The 19,667-nt window shown below is 43.2% G+C and overlaps 1 protein-coding gene across 5 annotated transcripts in view; it reads left to right on the top strand.

Annotated features, from left to right (window-relative positions):
• The window catches only part of SLC8A1 (solute carrier family 8 member A1), a 299,351-nt gene that overhangs the window by 236,386 nt on the left and 43,298 nt on the right, over positions 1 to 19,667 (top strand). For 3 of the 5 annotated variants that reach the window (XM_079968542.1, XM_079968540.1, XM_079968543.1), the window contains exons 3-6: positions 1,779 to 1,885; positions 9,521 to 9,541; positions 11,692 to 11,709; positions 15,846 to 15,914. In XM_079968542.1, the coding sequence (XP_079824668.1) occupies positions 1,779 to 1,885; positions 9,521 to 9,541; positions 11,692 to 11,709; positions 15,846 to 15,914 (215 nt within the window). Of the gene's footprint in view, positions 1 to 1,778; positions 1,886 to 2,860; positions 2,965 to 9,520; positions 9,542 to 11,691; positions 11,710 to 15,845; positions 15,915 to 19,667 lie in introns of all 5 variants that reach the window. The other 2 variants (XM_079968541.1, XM_079968544.1) reach the window with 2 other exon arrangements.

The raw sequence follows: 19,667 nt of genomic DNA, 5'->3' as shown, positions 1-19,667 counted from the left end.
CAGAAGCAACAGCAGGGCAAAACTCCTACTGCAGTCTACAGAGTTGTGAGCAAGATTTCTCATGCACCAGAACTCTTATCTTCTTCAAATCGGATGTTAAAATGTGGGTGGGAAGATAAGATATTGCTGGACATGATGAAAAGGACCCCAGTGTTCCATTTGTCTTTGGAGGGATTACGGGGGCGATTGTGGAGTCTTAGGCTTTGTACACATTGCTGTTACCTCTGGGTCCAATGCACTCCCACTGCTGGTTTTTGAAACTGTGTACCTGTGGTGTTAGCCACAATCCATACCTATCCTGTAGTTCCTTGAGAAATCCTGTTTTATGTGTTTCCCCTCATCCTATTTGAAAATGTAAGCCACATTCACTTTGCAGTTAAGTGGGGTGTGTACATTTGAGATAGCCATTGTGCACGCACAGATGACAGCTTCATGACTAGGAGTTCAGGGAGAGAGAGGGCAGTTGCTGACACAGAGAAACAAACAGGTAATGTGCATTGGGTGAAAACATCCCTGCCCTCTGTCTGATGTGTGCAGCAATGTGCAAATGTGACTTTGGGGGGAACAAGCTCACTGCATTTTAAGCTGCTAAGGTGTACCAAGCCTTAGACTGCAATCCTGTGCATGCTTAACTGGCAGTAAGTCACGCTAAACAGCTCTCTTATGGTGCAACCTGAATATTTTTGCACTTAGCATGGGGAAACCGAATGAGCAGCACAATCTTAAACATGTTCACTTGGGAGCAAGGCCTTTGGATTTCAATGGCAGCTGCTCTCTGACAGGGAATCTTTCCCAGGAGATACTGGGGACTGAGCCTGAGACCTTCTACATGCGACGCAGGTGCCCGGCCACTGAGCTATTGCCCTTCCCCAACATCGCATGATGTGGCTGTGAAGCAGCAGTACCCTGATGCCGTATCCAGATTTGCAGATCCTACACTCCCCTCCATTGGAAACATAAGGATGCAGAGCAAAAGTAGGCAATACAGGAGCATACCCACATTTTAAAACCACACTACTGGTGGCTTCCTAACTTAGAGAGTAGCAAGTGCTGTCTAATGCAGCTTTGAGCATCTCCATCAGCCTTCCAGTTCCCAGGGTTCCTCAGGAGATGCCAGGTCAGCTAAAGTGGTATACAACCAATGTAGGTTTTATTGTGTAGATATGCCCTAGAGTGACAGCAGAGCACACAAGTTAGATGACTTCCACTATGGGATGCAATAGCATTCGCCCTCATAAGATGGAGTCGATGACCACCAACTAGGATGATGGTTTCAGGAGAAGATTGGACTCATTCATGGAGGGTAAAGCTATCAATGGGTACCAGCCATGATGGCCACCTCCACTGTGTGAGGCAGTATACCTCTTTGTAGCCACTGGGAATCACAAGTGGGGAGAATGCTTTTGCGGTCTTGTTCTGCTTGTGAGCTTCTCATTGGCATCTGGTTGAAAAGGATGCCATGTGAGAATAGGATGCTAGACTAGATGGGCCTTGGATTTGATTCAGCAGGTCTCTTCTTACGTTCCTCAGAAAATTATCCCATGCAGTTGTGGGTTTTGCAGAGGCATTTGTGAGCTGTTGCATATTACTAACATAGAATGCCATCATTTCAAGTGCATGGTGCAATAACCCACTGATTTCTTCCTTGAATTTGTGCAGTTTCCTCTTTTCTTTTACTTCCTTCCCTTCCCTTTCTTTTCTTTTTCTTTTATTTTTTTACTTCCCTCGCCTTACTCTTGAATCTGTATTCTTCTTCTCCTTCTCCTTCTCTGTTTCAGCAAAGTGGTATCAATCAAAGTAATTGATGATGAGGAGTATGAGAAAAACAAGACGTTCTACGTTGAGATTGGGGAACCCCGTCTGGTGGAGATGAGTGAAAAGAAAGGTGAAAAGGACCGGCTGTGTGGGGCTGAGCCCTACCTGTATGCACCTGACTTGATCACTCATGGATGCCTGGCACATTCCCATTCATGGAGTCTCAAAAACACACATTCCATTATCTATGTAAAGGAGCAGAGAGCTGAGTCACTGGCCACAGAGGCCGTTGCTAGAATGTCCTGAGCTCAAGTTTTCCATTTGCTGTAAAATTCAGGCACAATCTTGGAAAAAGTAGCATCTGGTTAATTTAAATTCTATTTAGTTCAGCAGAACAACCAGTATTTAACCTATGTTCAATACTGGTATGGCAAGCGAAAACCTTTTGCCTCTTGACTGAGGTCCAGGGCACTGTACTATGTGACAAATCTGTGTTCTTCCATGAAGCTAAATTGGTGGCTGTGAGGAAATGGTGTTATAATTCCTTTCAGGCATTCATTCTCTGGAGAATGAACACCCATGTGGGGCAAAAAGGATGAGTAGCAGGTTTTGTGAACAAGGGCTGGATTCAGACAGTCTAATGTGTTCACATGGGTCGTGGGGAGAACCTGCCAAGGTTCTTAGTGTCACACACATTCTTTCTCCATAGAATGAACGTCTGAAAAGAGCTAGTGCCTCACCCTTATCTACCTTATAGGTTGTTTGAATAAACTGTCTTAACCTCTCAAGATTCAGAGACTTATGCTTGAGATAAAATACTGGCACGGTTGTAATTAGAATCAAATCCTCCTTGGCTCTACCTGAATGCAAAGCTAACTTTGTGAGGGGGGTTCTTAACCAAACGGAATCAGACAATGAGGTTTCTGGAACAGAGGTTTTCTGCTCTTTTACATACATAAAAGAGGGATGTGTGGCAGTGTGTTCCCCTCCATTGCCATTGCAGACTGCCGCTACCTCGACTGGTCAGACTTAAAAGCATGTGTGTGCTTGTGTGTGTGTGTGTAAAGCCAACCATTTGTTTTGCCTTTGTCTTGTTTCCCCACAGGAAATACATTACCCTTAGAATACTTGACCGAGAGGAATATGAGAAAGAGTGCAGTTTCTTCCTTGTGCTTGAGGAACCAATATGGATCCGAAGAGGAATGAAAGGTGTGAGAGCAAACCCAGGCAGCTCACAAGAAACTGGGGACTTCTTCCTCTGATTATGTTTCTCTCCTCTCACAACTTTCTGACTTGGCTTCCACTTAGCTTGCCCCTGGCCTCTGTCAAAGTTCAGCAGTTTTAATTTAGTTTCTCTCTCTCTTCCTTTTTTTGAAAAGAAATAAAAATGATGACATTCCTGCTGCTTATTACGTCCCGCTTAAATACATCATAAAACATAAATAATATAACGGGCCCTTTGAAGTGAATAATATAAAATCCAAATAATAGGACATAGGGTTTATGATAACCCAGTATATTATAACCAAGTATCATTCTCACAGATCCAGTTTCCACAGTACCCTCTTAATGAGACCCAAACTATATATTACACACCACATGTAGTGGTAGCCTTTGTGTTGAAGTCAGACACAGCGAATTAACTGTACAATGCCTTAGACTTTTCTCTCCCGTTCGTCTGTTCCAGGGCACTGACCACAGTGCAGGGGGTGGAATCATAGATATTACGGAATATCCACATCCATCCAACACCCCTCTCTCATCCTAACCTACCTTGCAAGGTTGTTGTGAGCATAAAACAGGATAACTCCATCTATGCCACCCTGAGCTCCTTGGAGAAAGGGCAAGCTGTGGTGTGATAATTATTAAGCAGCAGCTACTGCTGCTGCAAAACAGACTTTCAGACTACCCCTAACTCCTCTTCCAGAGGTTGCAACAGGCAAAGTAGTGAGTTTCAACTCACATGTTTCCTCATTAAGAGCAGAACGTGAGAATAAACCTGAAGTGTGAGGAAGACTTCCCTGAGAAGTCCTGGCATTGTGAACCTATTTTACTAGATCTTAACACGTTCCCACATATTGTGGCGTTACCAGCAGTGAATAATAATAAATAGGATGCCCATATATATTAACAGCATTGCCAGGCAATACAATAAAGCAACAGAGCAAGAATATGCCATACAGTGTAAATGAATTGTATGAGGATCACACAGTGCAATCCTGGATAAATTTCGAAATATGTCAAGATTCATTGCACCTGAGAATTTATCCAATTACTGTGGACGTTAGCCAAACCTACTTGGATTATATTTCCACCAATCTTGAATCATCCTGTTTGATGTAGCAATAGTAGCTCAATATTGCAGTTGGCTTGCAGACCTTTTCCATTCCAACAGTGATGATTTGCAATTTACAGATAACAGTGTCCATTTCTGGCTGGTTAAGGTGAGCAGTGACTGGGTGACCTAAAGCAGAATTTCCCTGAAAAAGTGTTCTTATGAGCCATCATAAGGGAAATCCTTATTTAGCTTTCCCAAGTATAACTGAAGGGAAACAGACATAACTGCTTGGGTGATAGTGCTGACTCTGGCAGATTAAAGGGGAAAAGGAAGGAAGATGAGAGCAATGAAGATCTGTGTCGTGCTTTTAAGCTTCTTTGTGGAGGTAATGTCCACATAAAAGCAAAATCCCATGGGAAATAAGTTGTTACTTTTAGCATTGTCAGTTACCCCCCAAAAAGCAGGGAAGCACACAACAGCTTGGGAGAGGTGGGTCTGAAATCTGTTGCCATCTGTACCCAGCATCCTTGGGCAACTGCCAGGGTCACAGGGAAGGGCAACACCAATGCCTACTCTATACCCACCTTTAAAAAAAAATTCAGTTCAGACTCTAGTCGCCCCTTTAACTTCCCCCAGTGCCCCCAATGTATCTGCATTCTCGGGCATTATAGGAAATTAAAATTTGAGCTGGAGCCATCCAGCTTGTGCTACTCAGAATGCAAGTGCTTCCCATTGCAGCCCACCATCACCAACAGGCAGGCCCACCGGTGGCCACTGATGTGAGAGAGGGACCACCAGTTTAGCACATACCCCTAAACATTTTGTGAATCTATGTTTGGCCTCACTGAGGAGTAGTATTTCAATATGAGTAGGAAAATGAGAGTACCCCTAAACACTTTTTTAGAAAGAAAAAAAAAAGCACTGGGGAGCACCATAGGCTTGCTTTTTTGCCAGCCCCCTAGAGCTGGCTTTTGGGACGTGGGTGGTGCTGTGGGTTAAACCATAGAGCCTAGGGCTTGCCAATCAGAAGGTCGGCGGTTCGAATCCCCGCAACGGGGGGAGCTCCCGTTGCTCGGTCCCTGCTCCTGCCAACCTAGCAGTTCGAAAGCACGTCAAAGTGCAAGTAGATAAATAGGTACCACTCTGGCGGGAAGGTAAACGGCGTTTCCATGTGCTGCTCTGGTTCGCTAGAAGCCGCTTAGTCATGCTGGCCTCATGACCCGGAAGCTGTACGCTGCCTCCCTCAGCCAATAAATCGAGATGAGCGCCGCAACCCCGGAGTCGGCCACGACTGGACCTATTGGTCAGGGGTCCCTTTACCTTTACCTTTACCTTTAGAGCTGGCTTTGCTTTCAATGCAGAGAAAAAATACAGATAGAGAAGAGTGAGAGAAGAGCTTAGCTACTGAGCCCACTCTCCCAGAACATGCTAGTGTCCTCTTAAGATGCATCTACATTTGTTGCTTTTCTACGGGTTAAAGGAACATAGGATTCTTCATCCAAATGGTCTCTTTCACATTGCACTTGCTCCTGACCCAGACTGGAACGGGTTCTCACTCATTATGATTCCCCCTCCTGTCTGGAGAGGGGAAATGCACTTGTCTTCCACATTATAGGATAGGAATGGTGTCCACAGAAAAATGCTCCTGCACTGCCTTAAGTGTTCCTCGGGGGCCAATGTTCTGTGGTTTTCTGCTTCCAGTGCTCAAAGATGAAGACAAAATTCCAAATGAAAGCACAACCTCAATAAGGTTTTTGTCATGGCTGCAAGGAAACATCGCCCTGAATGGATTGGATAATGTGCAGAGCAGCCAGATTAAATATTTTGTGAATGCTCCTCAAACACAGTGTGTGTTCTGTAGCATGTAAGGCAGATACATTTCATTCTGTGTGTACATGGCTAGGAGCTAGGGCCATTGACAGTTTCTTGCAAGCCATGAATGTTGAGAAAAACACGCACATGTATGCTGTTGTCCACATTACAGGGCACTGCGCAAGTACACACATGCTGTCCTTGCTGATATCTAACACAGGAAGGAGCCCTAATTAATCTCATCCAAAGAAATCTATTTAACTGTAACAGGATCACAGTGTAAACACATCTCACTTGAGTGACCCAGGACACTGTTTTTTTATGTATACTGGCCTGGTGCCAGTATAGCAGGGGAAAAACCTTTGGTTTTCAACCCAGTAAAGCTGGAGTCATATAGTCAAAAAATCATTAAGAAAAGTGACACGGCTATGACCTCTGACCCAGCACTTCATCACAAGTAGAACAAAATTGTTTCATTTATGCACCCCTTATCTCTAAGTCACATAAAAGTTCCTCAAAATCAGCCACAGATGTATTTTACAAGGAACCCTCTCCTGCCCTGCTCACCTTCAACATCCAGACTTTAAGGAGTTAAGTGAAATTGTTTTGCTTTTGCAAAGGGAAAATAATTTACAGTATATGGCTCTACCACATAGTATAGCCATAAACTGAGTATACGTCCTGAAATCAAATAAGGTGGACTTGCAATTAAAACAATTCTGCATTTCCAGGATAAAAAAAGAAGCACTGGTGCAGAAAATTCAGCAGAACAGCCGTAGATCTCAAACTGTGGAGTAGGTCTCCCGAGGAGACTCTGAAAAGCTGCCTGTAGATCTGTGAGTTCCTCTCTAATGCTCCATTAGATGCATCTAGACTGGAAGAGAGATGCTGCCGTCCCCCTCCCTTTTTTATAGGGGGCTTTGAACGATAGAAAGAATTATAAAACTGAAAGGTAATCACTGGGTCACCTAGCCCAACTTTCTTTTTTGGAAGCTTACAGCCACTAGAAGTATCATGGAATCATAGTGTTGGAAGGGCCCTCAATGCAGGACTCTTTAGTCCAAAGTAGGGATCAAACCCATGACTGAGATTAAGAGTCTCTTGCTCTACTGCCAAAACCAACTCAGACCTACTTCTAATATAACCGTTCCATACAGAGAGAGATCCGCCCTTGTGTAAGAAGGCAGTGGAAAGATGTTCACACACAAGTCTCTTTTCATACGCTGGAATAAGGATGGATGGATCACCATATTTCTATTCCTTGCTGCCTTCATTCCCCCTCCCCCCCCCCAAAAAAAACTGGATCACTTCTGTCCTGTTTATGGGTGCACTTTAAGAGAAAATAAATAAATAAATGGAAACGGCCATGTTTTCCCCCGTACAATTCCCCAGTCAATTCTTGAAAGCATCTTAAAAAGGCTTTCTTCACTGTGAGGCCACAGAGCTGCTCTAAGAGCACTTAAAATGTGTTAAAAGTTAAAATGAACCACCTTGCAAATACAGTGCAGATGCATGCATGGTTCAACCTGTTGATTAAATGGCTCAGTCCTCAGATCAGTCTTCCAGTCCACATGAGAGTCTCAAGATGGGGTGCAAAGGGAACATTTGCTCCAAAATGCAGAGCAAACCAGAACCCTCCTCAAACCCCATGCCAGGTATGTGTTATTGAGCAATTAATAGTCACAAAATTTTTTTTGCTCAGAAGGAGACTCGTTTAAAAGGAGGAATCACTGCTTGTAGCATTATATGCTCATCTCACTTTCCCTCCTGCTCAATTAGGTTTTGCGGGCTTTTTATTGTTTCAGAAGCATGTCAAAGCATATTTGACTAGAGGCAACAGTGGGACAAAAGAGATGTCTATGTTCCCCAGCCTTTGCCAAGTTGGTGTCACATCAGTTCCATCCAGCACAGTGTACACCACAGGGAACAAAGACTCTTTCGAGCCACTTTCAACTTCCTTAAAAACTATGGTCTGTCTGCAACCATAGAATAGCTGGACATCTTGTACACACATGGGTACCACTGTAAAACTGGGAACAGAAGCCCCTGGGGTTGGTTGTATTACTAGACAACCAAGCAACCTGTTTTGGAAGGGTTGTTTTTAAACACATTTTGCTTTTCCTCCAGGGATGTTTTCAGGAACAACAACAACAACAACAACAACAATTTATTATTTATACCCCGCCCATCTGGCTGCGTTTCCCCAGCCACTCTGGGTGGCTCTCAATCGAGTGTTAAAAACAATACAGCATTAAATATTAAAAACTTCCCTAAACAGGGCTGCCTTCAGATGTCTTTTAAAGATAGGATAGCTGCTTATTTCCTTCATATCTGAAGGGAGGGCGTTCCACAGGGCAGGCGCCACTACCGAGAAGGCCCTCTGTCTGGTTCCCTGTAACCTCACTTCTCGCAATGAGGGAACTGCCAGAAGGCCCTCGGCGCTGGATCTCAGTGTCCGGGCAGAACGATGGGGGTGGAAACGCTCCTTCAGGTATACAGGACCAAAGCCGTTTAGGGCTTTAAAGAGCGCATTATTTCCTCCTCATTTTTCTTACCAGCTTACCACTGAGCACAAGCTGAGACGAAGCATCGAAATACTCATAGTTTTATTTCACACCCTTGCTACCAATGCAAAGCTTGTTTTAAAGTCTTGAAACTCTTGTGGCCTTCCCCCAGAGCTCTGGGGATGAATTTTTTTGTTTTGTTTTTTTGTGTGTGTAAGGGACTGAGGACAAATTCCTGGCTAGAGTTCCATAGCCCCCTCACAGAAACGCTAGCCAAGATTTTGCAGGAAGGACAGCGAGAAATGATCTTTAAAACCAGCATAACCACATTTACAGCTGATTTTTCACACATTGTAAGAAGAAGCTCGCAGTCTAGTGCATTAATTAGTCTTCAAGGTGTTGTAGGATTCTTTGGTTCCAAGGGTGAACTCCTCCTTACCAACAGGGCACCGTTGCCCCATGTCCGTCCTCTAGCCTAGCTGAAATGCATGTTATATATATGGGGATGCTCTCGGGGTCTTTCAGCTCACACTTTGGGATTTCCTCATTTCCCTCCACCCCCTGCTTGCCCTTTCCCTTTTGCCACATTCCCAGTTTACAAAGGGACTCCCTGACACAGTAACACTCTGAGGCTGTAGCATTGCACAAAAGGCCCACACATGTGAACAGATGTGAGAAACGCGTATGTAGTAAACACTCTTTCCCCACCTATAATTTTAGATAGAATAACAGCTTCTTAAAAATAATTTTTTAAAAGGCCAAGAATGAAGCAGACTCCCACAGGAATCCAATGGAACATATTCTTTCCTCAAACTTTTGGCAGAGCTGTAAATTGATACAGAATTAAGATCCAAAAAAGGATCAAAAGAGTAGAATCTAAACACTGGGTGCATTGAATGTATTTTTTTTTAAGGTTTGTCACAGCTAATATATTAAATAACTGTGCATTTAATATTCCTCCACCATGTCACACACCATCCCCATGAAATGTTTCTCTCTTCCATTATTTTTCATGCTCTTTTCCTTTGTAGTAATGATGTCCTGCAGCTTTACAGATCTGCATTTTCTGGCCTTCTGGATCTGGAGCCTTTCTGTAGATGTTCCCTTTAATTTCATTGCTCATTGTCTTTTCTTCTTCTTCTGTATTTGTCCCTCTGTGCGTTCTCCACAGCCCTGTTGTTGAATGAGCTTGGTAAGCACCCCATTTCTTCTATTTCTTTGCCATTTTTTCCAGTCGATCGATGTACTTTATGTAAGTTGATTGTTCTGTCTCTATTATTTTATTTTTGTACTCTCAAATGTTTCTTTTTTTAAAAAAAATATTAATAATGCAGTTTAACTAAACGAAAGTAATTGATTTCATGTTTGTTACTTAAATTTATTTTCCATATCTGCTGGTTTTGAAGTAATCCCTTGGATTCAGTGTGCCCTCAGACTGAAATCAAGGTATTAAAGATCTGATGGGAAAAGATGAGACATCTTAGGTCAATTATATGGTAATTGGTTGAAACATCTCATCTCCAGAAAGCCTTTTGGCAGATGCACAGATTAAACAGGCCAAGATTCAAATTTTATCCAGGGTTTCTTGTGATACATTAAGGAAGGGTAGAGATCTATTTTTCTTTAACTTTCACTTTGCAGAATGGCACAAAAGGTCTTCTTTAAGCTATACATCCATTTTGGGGGGAGTTGGGTAGACACTGATTTTCATATGCCAATTGAGGGAAAGTCATTTTTTGGATCAGTTAAGAGACTATATTACAGCCCATTACAGAAATTTCTCAAGTGGAAACGCTCACTGGTTTTTGTGACCAAAGAATTACTCCTTTTGGTTCATGAGACTCTGCTGAAATGAGAGATTCCAGTACATTTGCAAAATTAACACACAACTGAAATGCTGTTGAGGGATGCTATTTGGAACAGAGAAACCATTAGCCAGATACAGGTTAAGTATGTTCTCCTTTTGCCAGTTTTTCATTCTAAATCCCCCTTTCCCGAAGCTGCTTCTTGTTTTAAAAAGCGGTGCTGGGAGTTGGAAGCACAGAGTTGTTTGCAACTCATAGGTAGGCCCTGGTTTCAGCTGAAATGAGTGGGCACCGTGTAGGAGCCCCTGAGGATTCCCATTCATTCCAGTAGTGTTCATGCAGGAGAGATTCCTCTTAAATGAAATCCCTAATGATAGTGATGGGAAAGATAAACCTGGGGTTCCTTTGGTGACCCAATCCTGTTCAGTAATGCACTATCTTACGAAGTGCATGCTAACCTAAATGCGGTCGTGGAGTCAGGTTCATATCTCGTGGGCCAATGCGTGGATTGTTTTGGAATCAGATCACTTATTCATACCCAGCTAATCGAGTACAGGAAATGTGCAGCTCACCTACACACATCACTCCCAAAAGGAGTTGTTCCATTCACTTGAATGGGCACCATGACAACAGAGTGTGAAGGAATGGAGGAAGTTCGGCATAGCGCTTTAGAGAAAACTAGAATCTGTAACAGATAGCATGCCATCCTCTAAGCGCCTTTGTCTATTTCTGCAAATAGGAGGACAGTTGAGGCTGAAGTGAGAAGGCATATTTAGTGTTGGAGTGGGAGTTCAAAAAAGAAAACAGGAAGCTTCCTAATACTGAATCATGCCACTGGGAAGCTCCGTCTGCTAATACACCGAAGATCTCAGGCTGGAGTTTTTAACTAGAGATGCTAGGAGCTGAAATAAACACACAACTACAACCCTGTTGAGGAGTCTGCACACAAAGTCTTCTCCATAAGTTTCAAAACCAAGATGTAAGAAGCAATAATTTTCCAAATAGGATATATTCCTGCGATGTTTTCTGGCGATGACTGATGCACAGCAGTCACTAAAGCAGCAGCCCTGAGTTTCGTCAACCTGTCTCCCCCAGAAAGACCAGGTAAAACAAAACATGTGATGTGACCGCGCTGTGTTGTGATCTTCCAGCCACAAGGAACAGCTAATGAAGTGGAGCTGTGGGTGGGGACTTTCACATCACTGTGATGCCATACCACACATTATGTAATCCGAAAAGTTACTAGGATAGCGAAGAGGAGAGTGTAGGGCTGTGATTTTTGTAGCATCTAATCTTGGCCTTAATTGAACAGGGAATAAAATGTTTCAACCAAATCTGGACTTTTTAAAATTTTCACACATGGGAAATTAGGATAAACCTTTTGCACACAGAAACGTTTTGGCATTTTTGCCTGATCCAATTGAGTGCATTTCCTGTAGGGAACTTTAGGGTAGAATTTTATAGGTGACATGTGATGTGCAGCAACAGATGCTAATTTGCTTCCTTTTTCTCTCTTTTCATTTTGCTATTCCTCTAGGTGGCTTCACAATTACAGGTATGGCTTTTTCATTATTATTATTATTATTATTATTATTATTATTATTATTTTGCTGTCTTCTAAATGTATGTTTCCATGTGGAAAATTAGGTTCTTCTACTGCTTATTCCCTTTCCTTTTAAGATATATGATATCAAAACAGACGCACAGCAAAGCATTAGTACCATCTAACACTTTTCATAGCTCTTTAAGATTAAGAAGGCTGTATGGAAAAAGGAATAACATATGTGACCCATGATTAGCTAAAATTCATGCAGGTTTACCTTGACTTAGTACACACATTAAGCAGTGTTTATAAACCAGCAATAAACCATGGCTTATATGAGCATAGTTGGCTCATGGTTAATAAACCATGGTTTAGCCGCTGGGCTGGGTTTAGATGATCAAGTTAGTAAACCATGGCTTGGAATTAGGTGCAAACCAGATCAGTGACTCAACAAATTAGATGACATCATTCCTGAAGCAGCTCAGAACTACTGTTGTTTTTCTGTAAACAGCAAGTTTAGGTTAGTTGTCCATTAAATGAATTAACCAGTTTACAATGACCCAACTACTTTTTAAGCCAGTAATGTTTACACAGCGTACACTGTTTATAACATGAATTGGGATTCATGTGATAGTTCCATATACTTAAAATATTATGCAACTATAACATGAATCCCAATCCTCACCCCACAGAATCATTACCCATTCATCCAACACATATATTCAAATATGAATGCAGAAAGAGATGGACTCTCATCTCATTGTCCTAAGGCCAAATGCTATTGCAGGGCAGTGAGGACTCCTACTCAGGACAATCAAACGTTAATAGTTGTATTATGGTAATGAACATATGGCATTTCTTTTCACCTTTCGTGATAAAATAGAGGCAAACATATCACACTAGAATGAAACAGGACATGAAACAGGGAAGTTTCCTAAATTTCTACCATTTAAATAATGCACACTTCTTGTTCCTTTTTTATCGCCCATTTCTTTAATTTGATTGGGGATTTCATGGAAGCAGTTCGGCAATGAACTGATCGCTTTTGTGCTTTGATTGTAAAAGTGTTATATACTTGCATATTGCCTTTCTCTGATAGCTTTAAAAAATAAAAAATAAAAGCTCAAAGCAAGTTACATACATACATTCTTTATTTTGGTCCAAAGACCCACAAAAGCATTTTCAAAATCAAAATAAAACAGAAAGTTATGTAATGAGGAAAGGATGTGTAGCTACTAGAAGGAGCAGTGTGGAGCTCAATAAGAGGTGTGGCTGAATTCAGAAAAAAAAAAATCCAAGTCCTTTCTCAAGAGTGCAAAGCCTGCCTAGCTACATAAATCACCCAAGCCGTTGCATGGAATGTTTTGAGGAAACAGTGAACTAAAGGAAGGGTTGCACCCCAAGAACCTCTGCAACATTGCAAAGAAATGTGGGGGCATTGCAAAGGACTGTATATGGTTGCATGTTTTGAACTCCCAAACCAGAAGAGGAACCCAGTTTAAAAAGCAGCTTTTACAGATTAAAATTGTAGTGCTGGCGTAGAAAACATTCGCCAACAATGAACCCAGCTTGGACATTTGAAGAAGATGACACTCTGTTTTCCATTTTCTAACATCTTGGCTTATTTTTTGTTTTCGTAATCAAGGGAAACGTTTGAACGGTAGGACATCTTGATTTCTTTCATGCAAACTAAGATTAACACTAAACCCACGTACTAAGTAACTAGTGTGTAAACCAAGTCTGATGAAGTGGTGTGGTATTTCTTTCCGACGCACTTAACATCACACGTTTCTGGATAACAGAGTAAGACGTTTTTAAATTTTTTAAAAAAAAATTCCAGTGATTCGCTGGTAACAATTTGAAAGCATAATACAGAGCTCTAGAGACCTAGAGGATGGCAGTGGGTTTAAGATTCTTTTGTGCTCTTTAAGCAGCTTTGCTGGCAACATGGCTCCTGGCATAACAGCCAAAGGATATCGTAGATCAAATCATGGTCTTGGGCTGAATGTTTCAAGGACCTCTGTGCCAAGTTATCTGCAGCTGTCTTTGCATCAAAATTTACCACCTGAACAAAAGCCATGAGAGTTCTAAGCGCTAAGGCTGCAGTCCTAACCACCACTTACCTGGGAGTAAGCCCCACTGAAATAGGCGGGGTTAGGATGGCGCTGAAAGTCACCACAGTCTTTTTCCTTATTATCACCATCCCCCAGAACATCTGCCCACCACAGCCACCAGCTGATTTAATTGTAGGATGCATCTAAAAGCTTCAGAACAGTGTTGAAAAATATGGTTATGAATAATAGTCCTAATAAAATAACAAATGGCCCAATGCATTTCAGACAATGACACACGGTAGATACGTTGTCTTTGTAGGAGAACCGTGTTCTTGTCACTCTGAGGTAGGTTATCAACAAAAACACAATGGGCATTTTATTGTTCTTATGGGACTATTATTATTGAATAAATATATTTTTCAGCACCATTTTGAGGGTTTGCCTCTTCTTTGGCTTCTCCCAGCAGCGGTGCAGAGTAGAGCACTGTGTCTCGGGCCTTGGATTAGGGCTAAAGCCTTGCAGCTCAAAGGTTCATAGAAACCTTAACAAACTACCATTCCCAAGGGTGCTTGTGTGTTGGGAAACTCCTGCTGATAAATGGAGTGTAATGAAAAGCAGCAGGCCTCCACTTTGTGCTGCCACTGCTGCTGGAAGGTAAGCTTTGGGTAAGGTAGGATAGAGACAGTAGCTCACTAAGTGAATTGAGAGACCTCTGGGTCTTGTCGTTGCCCCTCAATGACATAACCTGGAGCAAAACCAGGCCTGAAGCTCAGGAAGAGGAAGAACTTTTAAATGAACAGCTTTGGACCCTTTCCAAATCCAACCTAGTTTAGCTCATTCCAGAAAAAGACAGGGGCATTTTACGCATCCCTAGTACCGAGCAATTATTTTTGAACAGCGTCTATAATAGACACAGATGGCTTAAGCATAATCTACGAATAAATAGCTTCCCCTTGCTAAAGCTCCACCTCCTGTAAGATGACTTCTTACTTTAAGGATGAAGAGCTCTTGTGCATAAGAGTTTGTTTTTAAGAACTGCCTTTAAGAAGTGAGTACTTAATGGATTCATCAGCCACTTCTTTCACCAAAAATGGGATTTAATTTTTCAGTAATCTGTAAGGGAAATCATGTCTGTAGGGAAAACAAGATCATCTTAGACTTGTTCAAGGCAAATTTGTTAATGCTTACTTTGAATTAAGTTCCAGTGAGGTTTATTCCCAGGTAAATGTGCATAGGATTGCATCCTAAATAGAATTTAATGCTGTGATAAAGATAGCCATTCACTTTTAAACACTGCCCCGTATGCCATCCACAGAACTTTTGCAAAGCAGTTTTCCTCTTATAATTTAAGAAGTCTGCCTGTTCTAAGAACTTACTGATGTCTTTGACATTGAGTAAGGTCAACATCTCAGTAACAGCATTATCAAGCAGACCTACCAAGGGTTTTTTATGCTCTCTTCATGTCTGCTGAAATTGCCAGAACTCAGTGGAGTTCTGTTAATCTCTGCCTGCTCTTTACTCCATGCTTCTCCACAAGCATCAACCAGGTGAGCAGATGCAGCCAGCCCTTCAGCCCTGAGGCTAAAGGAGCACTTTATAATTTATGTATTTCTGTTAACTTCTCTTGAGAAATGTCTACAGCATAGCTATGGCTCTGAGAAACCCAGGGGAAGATTGGAACTGCATAGGAAAGAAGAGAATGATAAAGACTGCATTAAAAATGTACAAGTGCCCATTTGCTGTAATCATTTTCCCCCCTCCTTGAAATCTTAAGCTGCAAAATTGTGATTGGAAATAGATTTCCATTAGGAGGCCACCATTTCAAAGGTGACGAGTAGCAGTCCAATCTTTTGAAGCACTTGAGCAGGCTGGCTGGGACCTCATTCATGGCTCTCTTTATTCTTGAAAATGCGGGAAGGCGGTTCTTGAGAGTCCCCTGTGGGAAATTGTCATAGCAATAACCTCACATGAAGTTGCCATTAACCAGGTAGATACTTTGCAGCTAACCAAATCTAACAACACCAAGTGTTAAACCGGCCACCAAAACTCAAAGCAACCCACTTATCTTTTACTTTTTGCCAATCGTTTTGCTAGGCAAACCTGTCTTCCGGAAGGTACATCCTAGAGACCACCCTTTTCCTTCTACTGTAATCAACATTCAAGGTATTCTGTTTGCCAGGGTCCCTGTTCCACAGATAATGTTGCATTAGCAATAGTTTAGGACTTCATATATAGGGTGCATTGGAGCAGGGTGTGGGTGGGTTCCATTGAAAAATAAGGTACAAATTTATATACTGGCAAATTGCTGCTCTTTAATAGCAACTCACACTGCCTGCTTGCATCATCTAAGCCTGCCAGGCAGACATCTGTCCAGTCCTAAGTTAAAGGAAGTCATCATGAATCTCAGTATTTTGACCCAAGTGAGGTTGTAGGCAAATAAAAGCTGACAAAAGACTTGGCTCACTCTCCCCATAACCATCGTACAACTCATCTCTTAGAAGCTTTGTGATGGGATAGCATGTGAAACTGCCAATGGTCGGCACCAGTCTCTGCACACAGGCACTCCTGGCCCAACCAGGGGTAAACACAGGTGGGCCAGAAATGATGGGGTGTGGCTGCAACTGACCACTTGGCAGGCTCTCGCCTCCCCCCACTAGCACATAAAAGGGAGAGAGATCAGGAGGGGAGATAGAGCAAAGCAGGCGATTGGAAGGCTGCATCTCTCTACCCAAGCATAGTATTAATCAGAGAAATGCTTGGTGCATTATAAGAGACTAGGAGGAAAAGTAGTCTGGGTCTTGTTTACCCAGTGCCGAGCCAAGGTGGGGAGATCCAAGGTGGTGGGAATAAGCACCAACTCCTAGGGGCCCAGGTCCCTTTGACACACACACACACACACACACACACACATATAAAATATTTGAGGGGGCCTGGCCACCCTAAAGTTGATGGACATTGATGCCTTTCTTTCATTTCCATGTTTGGATTTCATTTCCCAACAAGCCCTGTAAACAAACTTGTAATAGGGTTACTGAATGGCAACTTAGCTAGGATTGGGCAAAAACCTTTAACGGCCTTTGTGATTAGAGGAGAGACAGAGAGTGCAAACTGTTTGCTTCACGGTGTGGGTTCACAGAGCTCTGCTAGGACGAGAGAGGAAGCAGCTCCCGGTTGCTTATCGTTTTAAAAAATTAAACTAGATGACTTGGAGGGTAAAACTCCCCACCTGTTGTTGTTGTTGTTGTTGTTGTTGTTGTTAATTCACCCTTTGCCCCAAGGTCCCAGTGTGGGTTACAACAATTAAAAATCAATATTTAAAAGCAACTTAAAACACCTTATTGTCACAGAAATAAGGTGGGTCCTAAAAATATGCCCAAGCAGGCAAATGCATAATTTTGCAGCCCACCTTCATTGATTTTGGGTGGTGGTGGGAATGCTACCCGATGCCTAGAAACTTCTATCTGGGGAGAGTTGTGTTCAAGCTCTCCTTTTTAAGAATTCAGAGTAGCCCCGGACCAGGCACTGTTTCTGAGACCAGACAACCTCACAGAGCTGTTTGGGGCATAAAAAGTGAGGTGAGGGGCGGGGAATAAACCTTCAGCAGCACTAGGATCGGGGGTGGGGCTTATCTGGGGGCCCCCAATATTTTATTCAAGTTGGTTCCCCTAGTAGTAGGAGTTATCAGGGAGCAATTTAGAGAGAAGTAGGGTGTGCATGATTATTCATTATATGAGGGATGCATAGTGATGAGCTGAGCTCCTGACCTTCCTTATATAGGAACAAATAACTCACCTTGAAGTAAGATTTAGGACTGGAACTCTAAGGCCTTTTCATCCCTCTGGCCTTAGAGGATTCTGACAATTTAAGGATAACTACTGTGGGTTAAAGCCTCAGCGCCTAGGGCTTGCCGATCGAAAGGTCGGCGGTTCGAATCCCTGCGGCAGGGTGCGCTCCCGCTGCTCGGTCCCAGCGCCTGCCAACCTAGCAGTTCGAAAGCACCTCCGGGTGCAAGCAGATAAATAGGGACCGCTTACCAGCGGGAAGATAAACGGCGTTTCCGTGTGCGGCTCTGGCTCTGGCTCTGGCCAGAGCAGCGATGTCACGCTGGCCACGTGACCCGGAAGTGTCTCCGGACAGCGCTGGCCCCTGGCCTCTTAAGTGAGATGGGCGCACAACCCCAGAGTCTGTCAAGACTGGCCCGTACGGGCAGAGGTACCTTTACCTTTACCTTTACTGTTGTCTTTTAAAATAGGGAGGTATCATTCCAATCCAAATCAGCCCAACTTATAACCCACAAAGTTGAGCCCAACCTTCAGTCCTAGAACCGTAGAATTGTAGAATTGTAGAGTAGCCCAACCCCCTGCAATACATGAATCTTTCGCCCCAATGACCCTGCAATTAAGAGTCTCATGTTCTACCAGCTGAGCTATTTATGGCAGCCTATTTTTGCTGCCTGCCAGGTAATATTTTGTCAGCCCTAATGCCTGAAATTAAACGGTGTCTCAGAGGCAAAATCTGCTCAGGTTCTCTTGGGGCCCTGCCCTTTCCCAAGTCTTTTGTGATCTTCTTGCCTGCCTCCAGCACTATGGCATCATAAATGAAACATGAAAATGCCACACACACCCCTCTTTATCAAACCCTGGAGCTACTAGGTCTTTTCATGAATTCTCAGCCACTTTGCTAGATCAGAGTCAGCCTCAGTGGACAGCATCCCCTGCTGTTTGGATACAAGTGGGTCTCTTCACTTTTTTCTGCAGACTTTTCTCTCATTGCATGTATTCTTATCCTTGGGTGGGGGAGCTATTTAACTCTCCCATAATGCCCTGGAGCAGTACATTTTGAGAAATGGGCATAGCAACCAGACCTAGCCACTGCCAGGTGGTCCCACTGATGAAGGGGAAGGGTCACCAGGATCACCAGCCACATCTAGGGGCAGATCTGATATGAAACAAATGAAGTTTAAGCTTCATGAAGCATCCCTAATCCTGGAGGGTCCACAGAAGCAATTAGTAGAGCCAATTTGAGTCGCACAAGTCAAATGGATTACTTTTGTTGTTATATATATTTCAACAATTGCAAAGTTTTGAGAGTCAATAGCACAGATGTTGTGAAGTTTTGGTGATCTGTCATGGAACTACCCCACTGAAGAAGATAACAGTGGTTACCCTTAACCAGACCTTGTTTCTGGTTGTGAAGGTGGCCCCATAACACTTCAAGCTTCAAGGCCCCAGAAATGTAGGTAGGTCAGCCACTGGCTGCATCCACCCCCTGCTGTAGTCTCTAGCTCAGCCTCTGCCTTCTGCACCTCTCATGGCAGTGAAACCCCATCATCCATGGTTCCTTCCCTTTCTTTGCCATCTCCCTCTGCCACTGGGACTCCTTGCCCATTTGGGGGAGTCACCCTTCACCTCCTTTCCAATCCAACTCCCCCATCCTTTCCTTGGCGTCTGCCGCTCTTGAATAACTTATGCAAGCGTCCGGGGTATTTCTGGTAAAGGAGACCCCTTTCTCTCTGAGCTGGTGCCCTCCGCAAAGCATTGCCCTCTGCAGCCACCTACGGGCTCCTCGTGGTAACGCCAGCACCCATTCCCCAGCTTCTCTGCATCTCCCTCATAGTCCCTCTCTTGCTACAGCAGCTGGTTCAGGCACTTCCAGCAAAAACAAAACAAAAAAAATCACAGTTGTTTCCGCCCACCCTCCCCTCCACCATCATTGTCTTGGGTAGCATTCGAATTAACAAATTGCTTCCCATTGTTTTTAAACACAAATCAAGTTGCATTAGCACCTTCCAGATTCACTTCTTCCAAAGAACAAAAGGTTTGGGGGGTTGTACAAGTGGGGAAAGGAAAAGAGAACTGAAGGGGCTGGCAGAGAGCAAAGAATTAAATTCCTTCCCGGCAAGAGGAACTTGTGCAT

This window comes from Podarcis cretensis, assembly GCF_951804945.1.
Source record: "Podarcis cretensis genome assembly, chromosome: 3".
Taxonomy (NCBI): domain Eukaryota; kingdom Metazoa; phylum Chordata; class Lepidosauria; order Squamata; family Lacertidae; genus Podarcis; species Podarcis cretensis.
The sequence above is the reverse complement of the archived record's forward strand: the minus strand, read 5'-3'. Positions and strand labels throughout refer to the sequence as shown.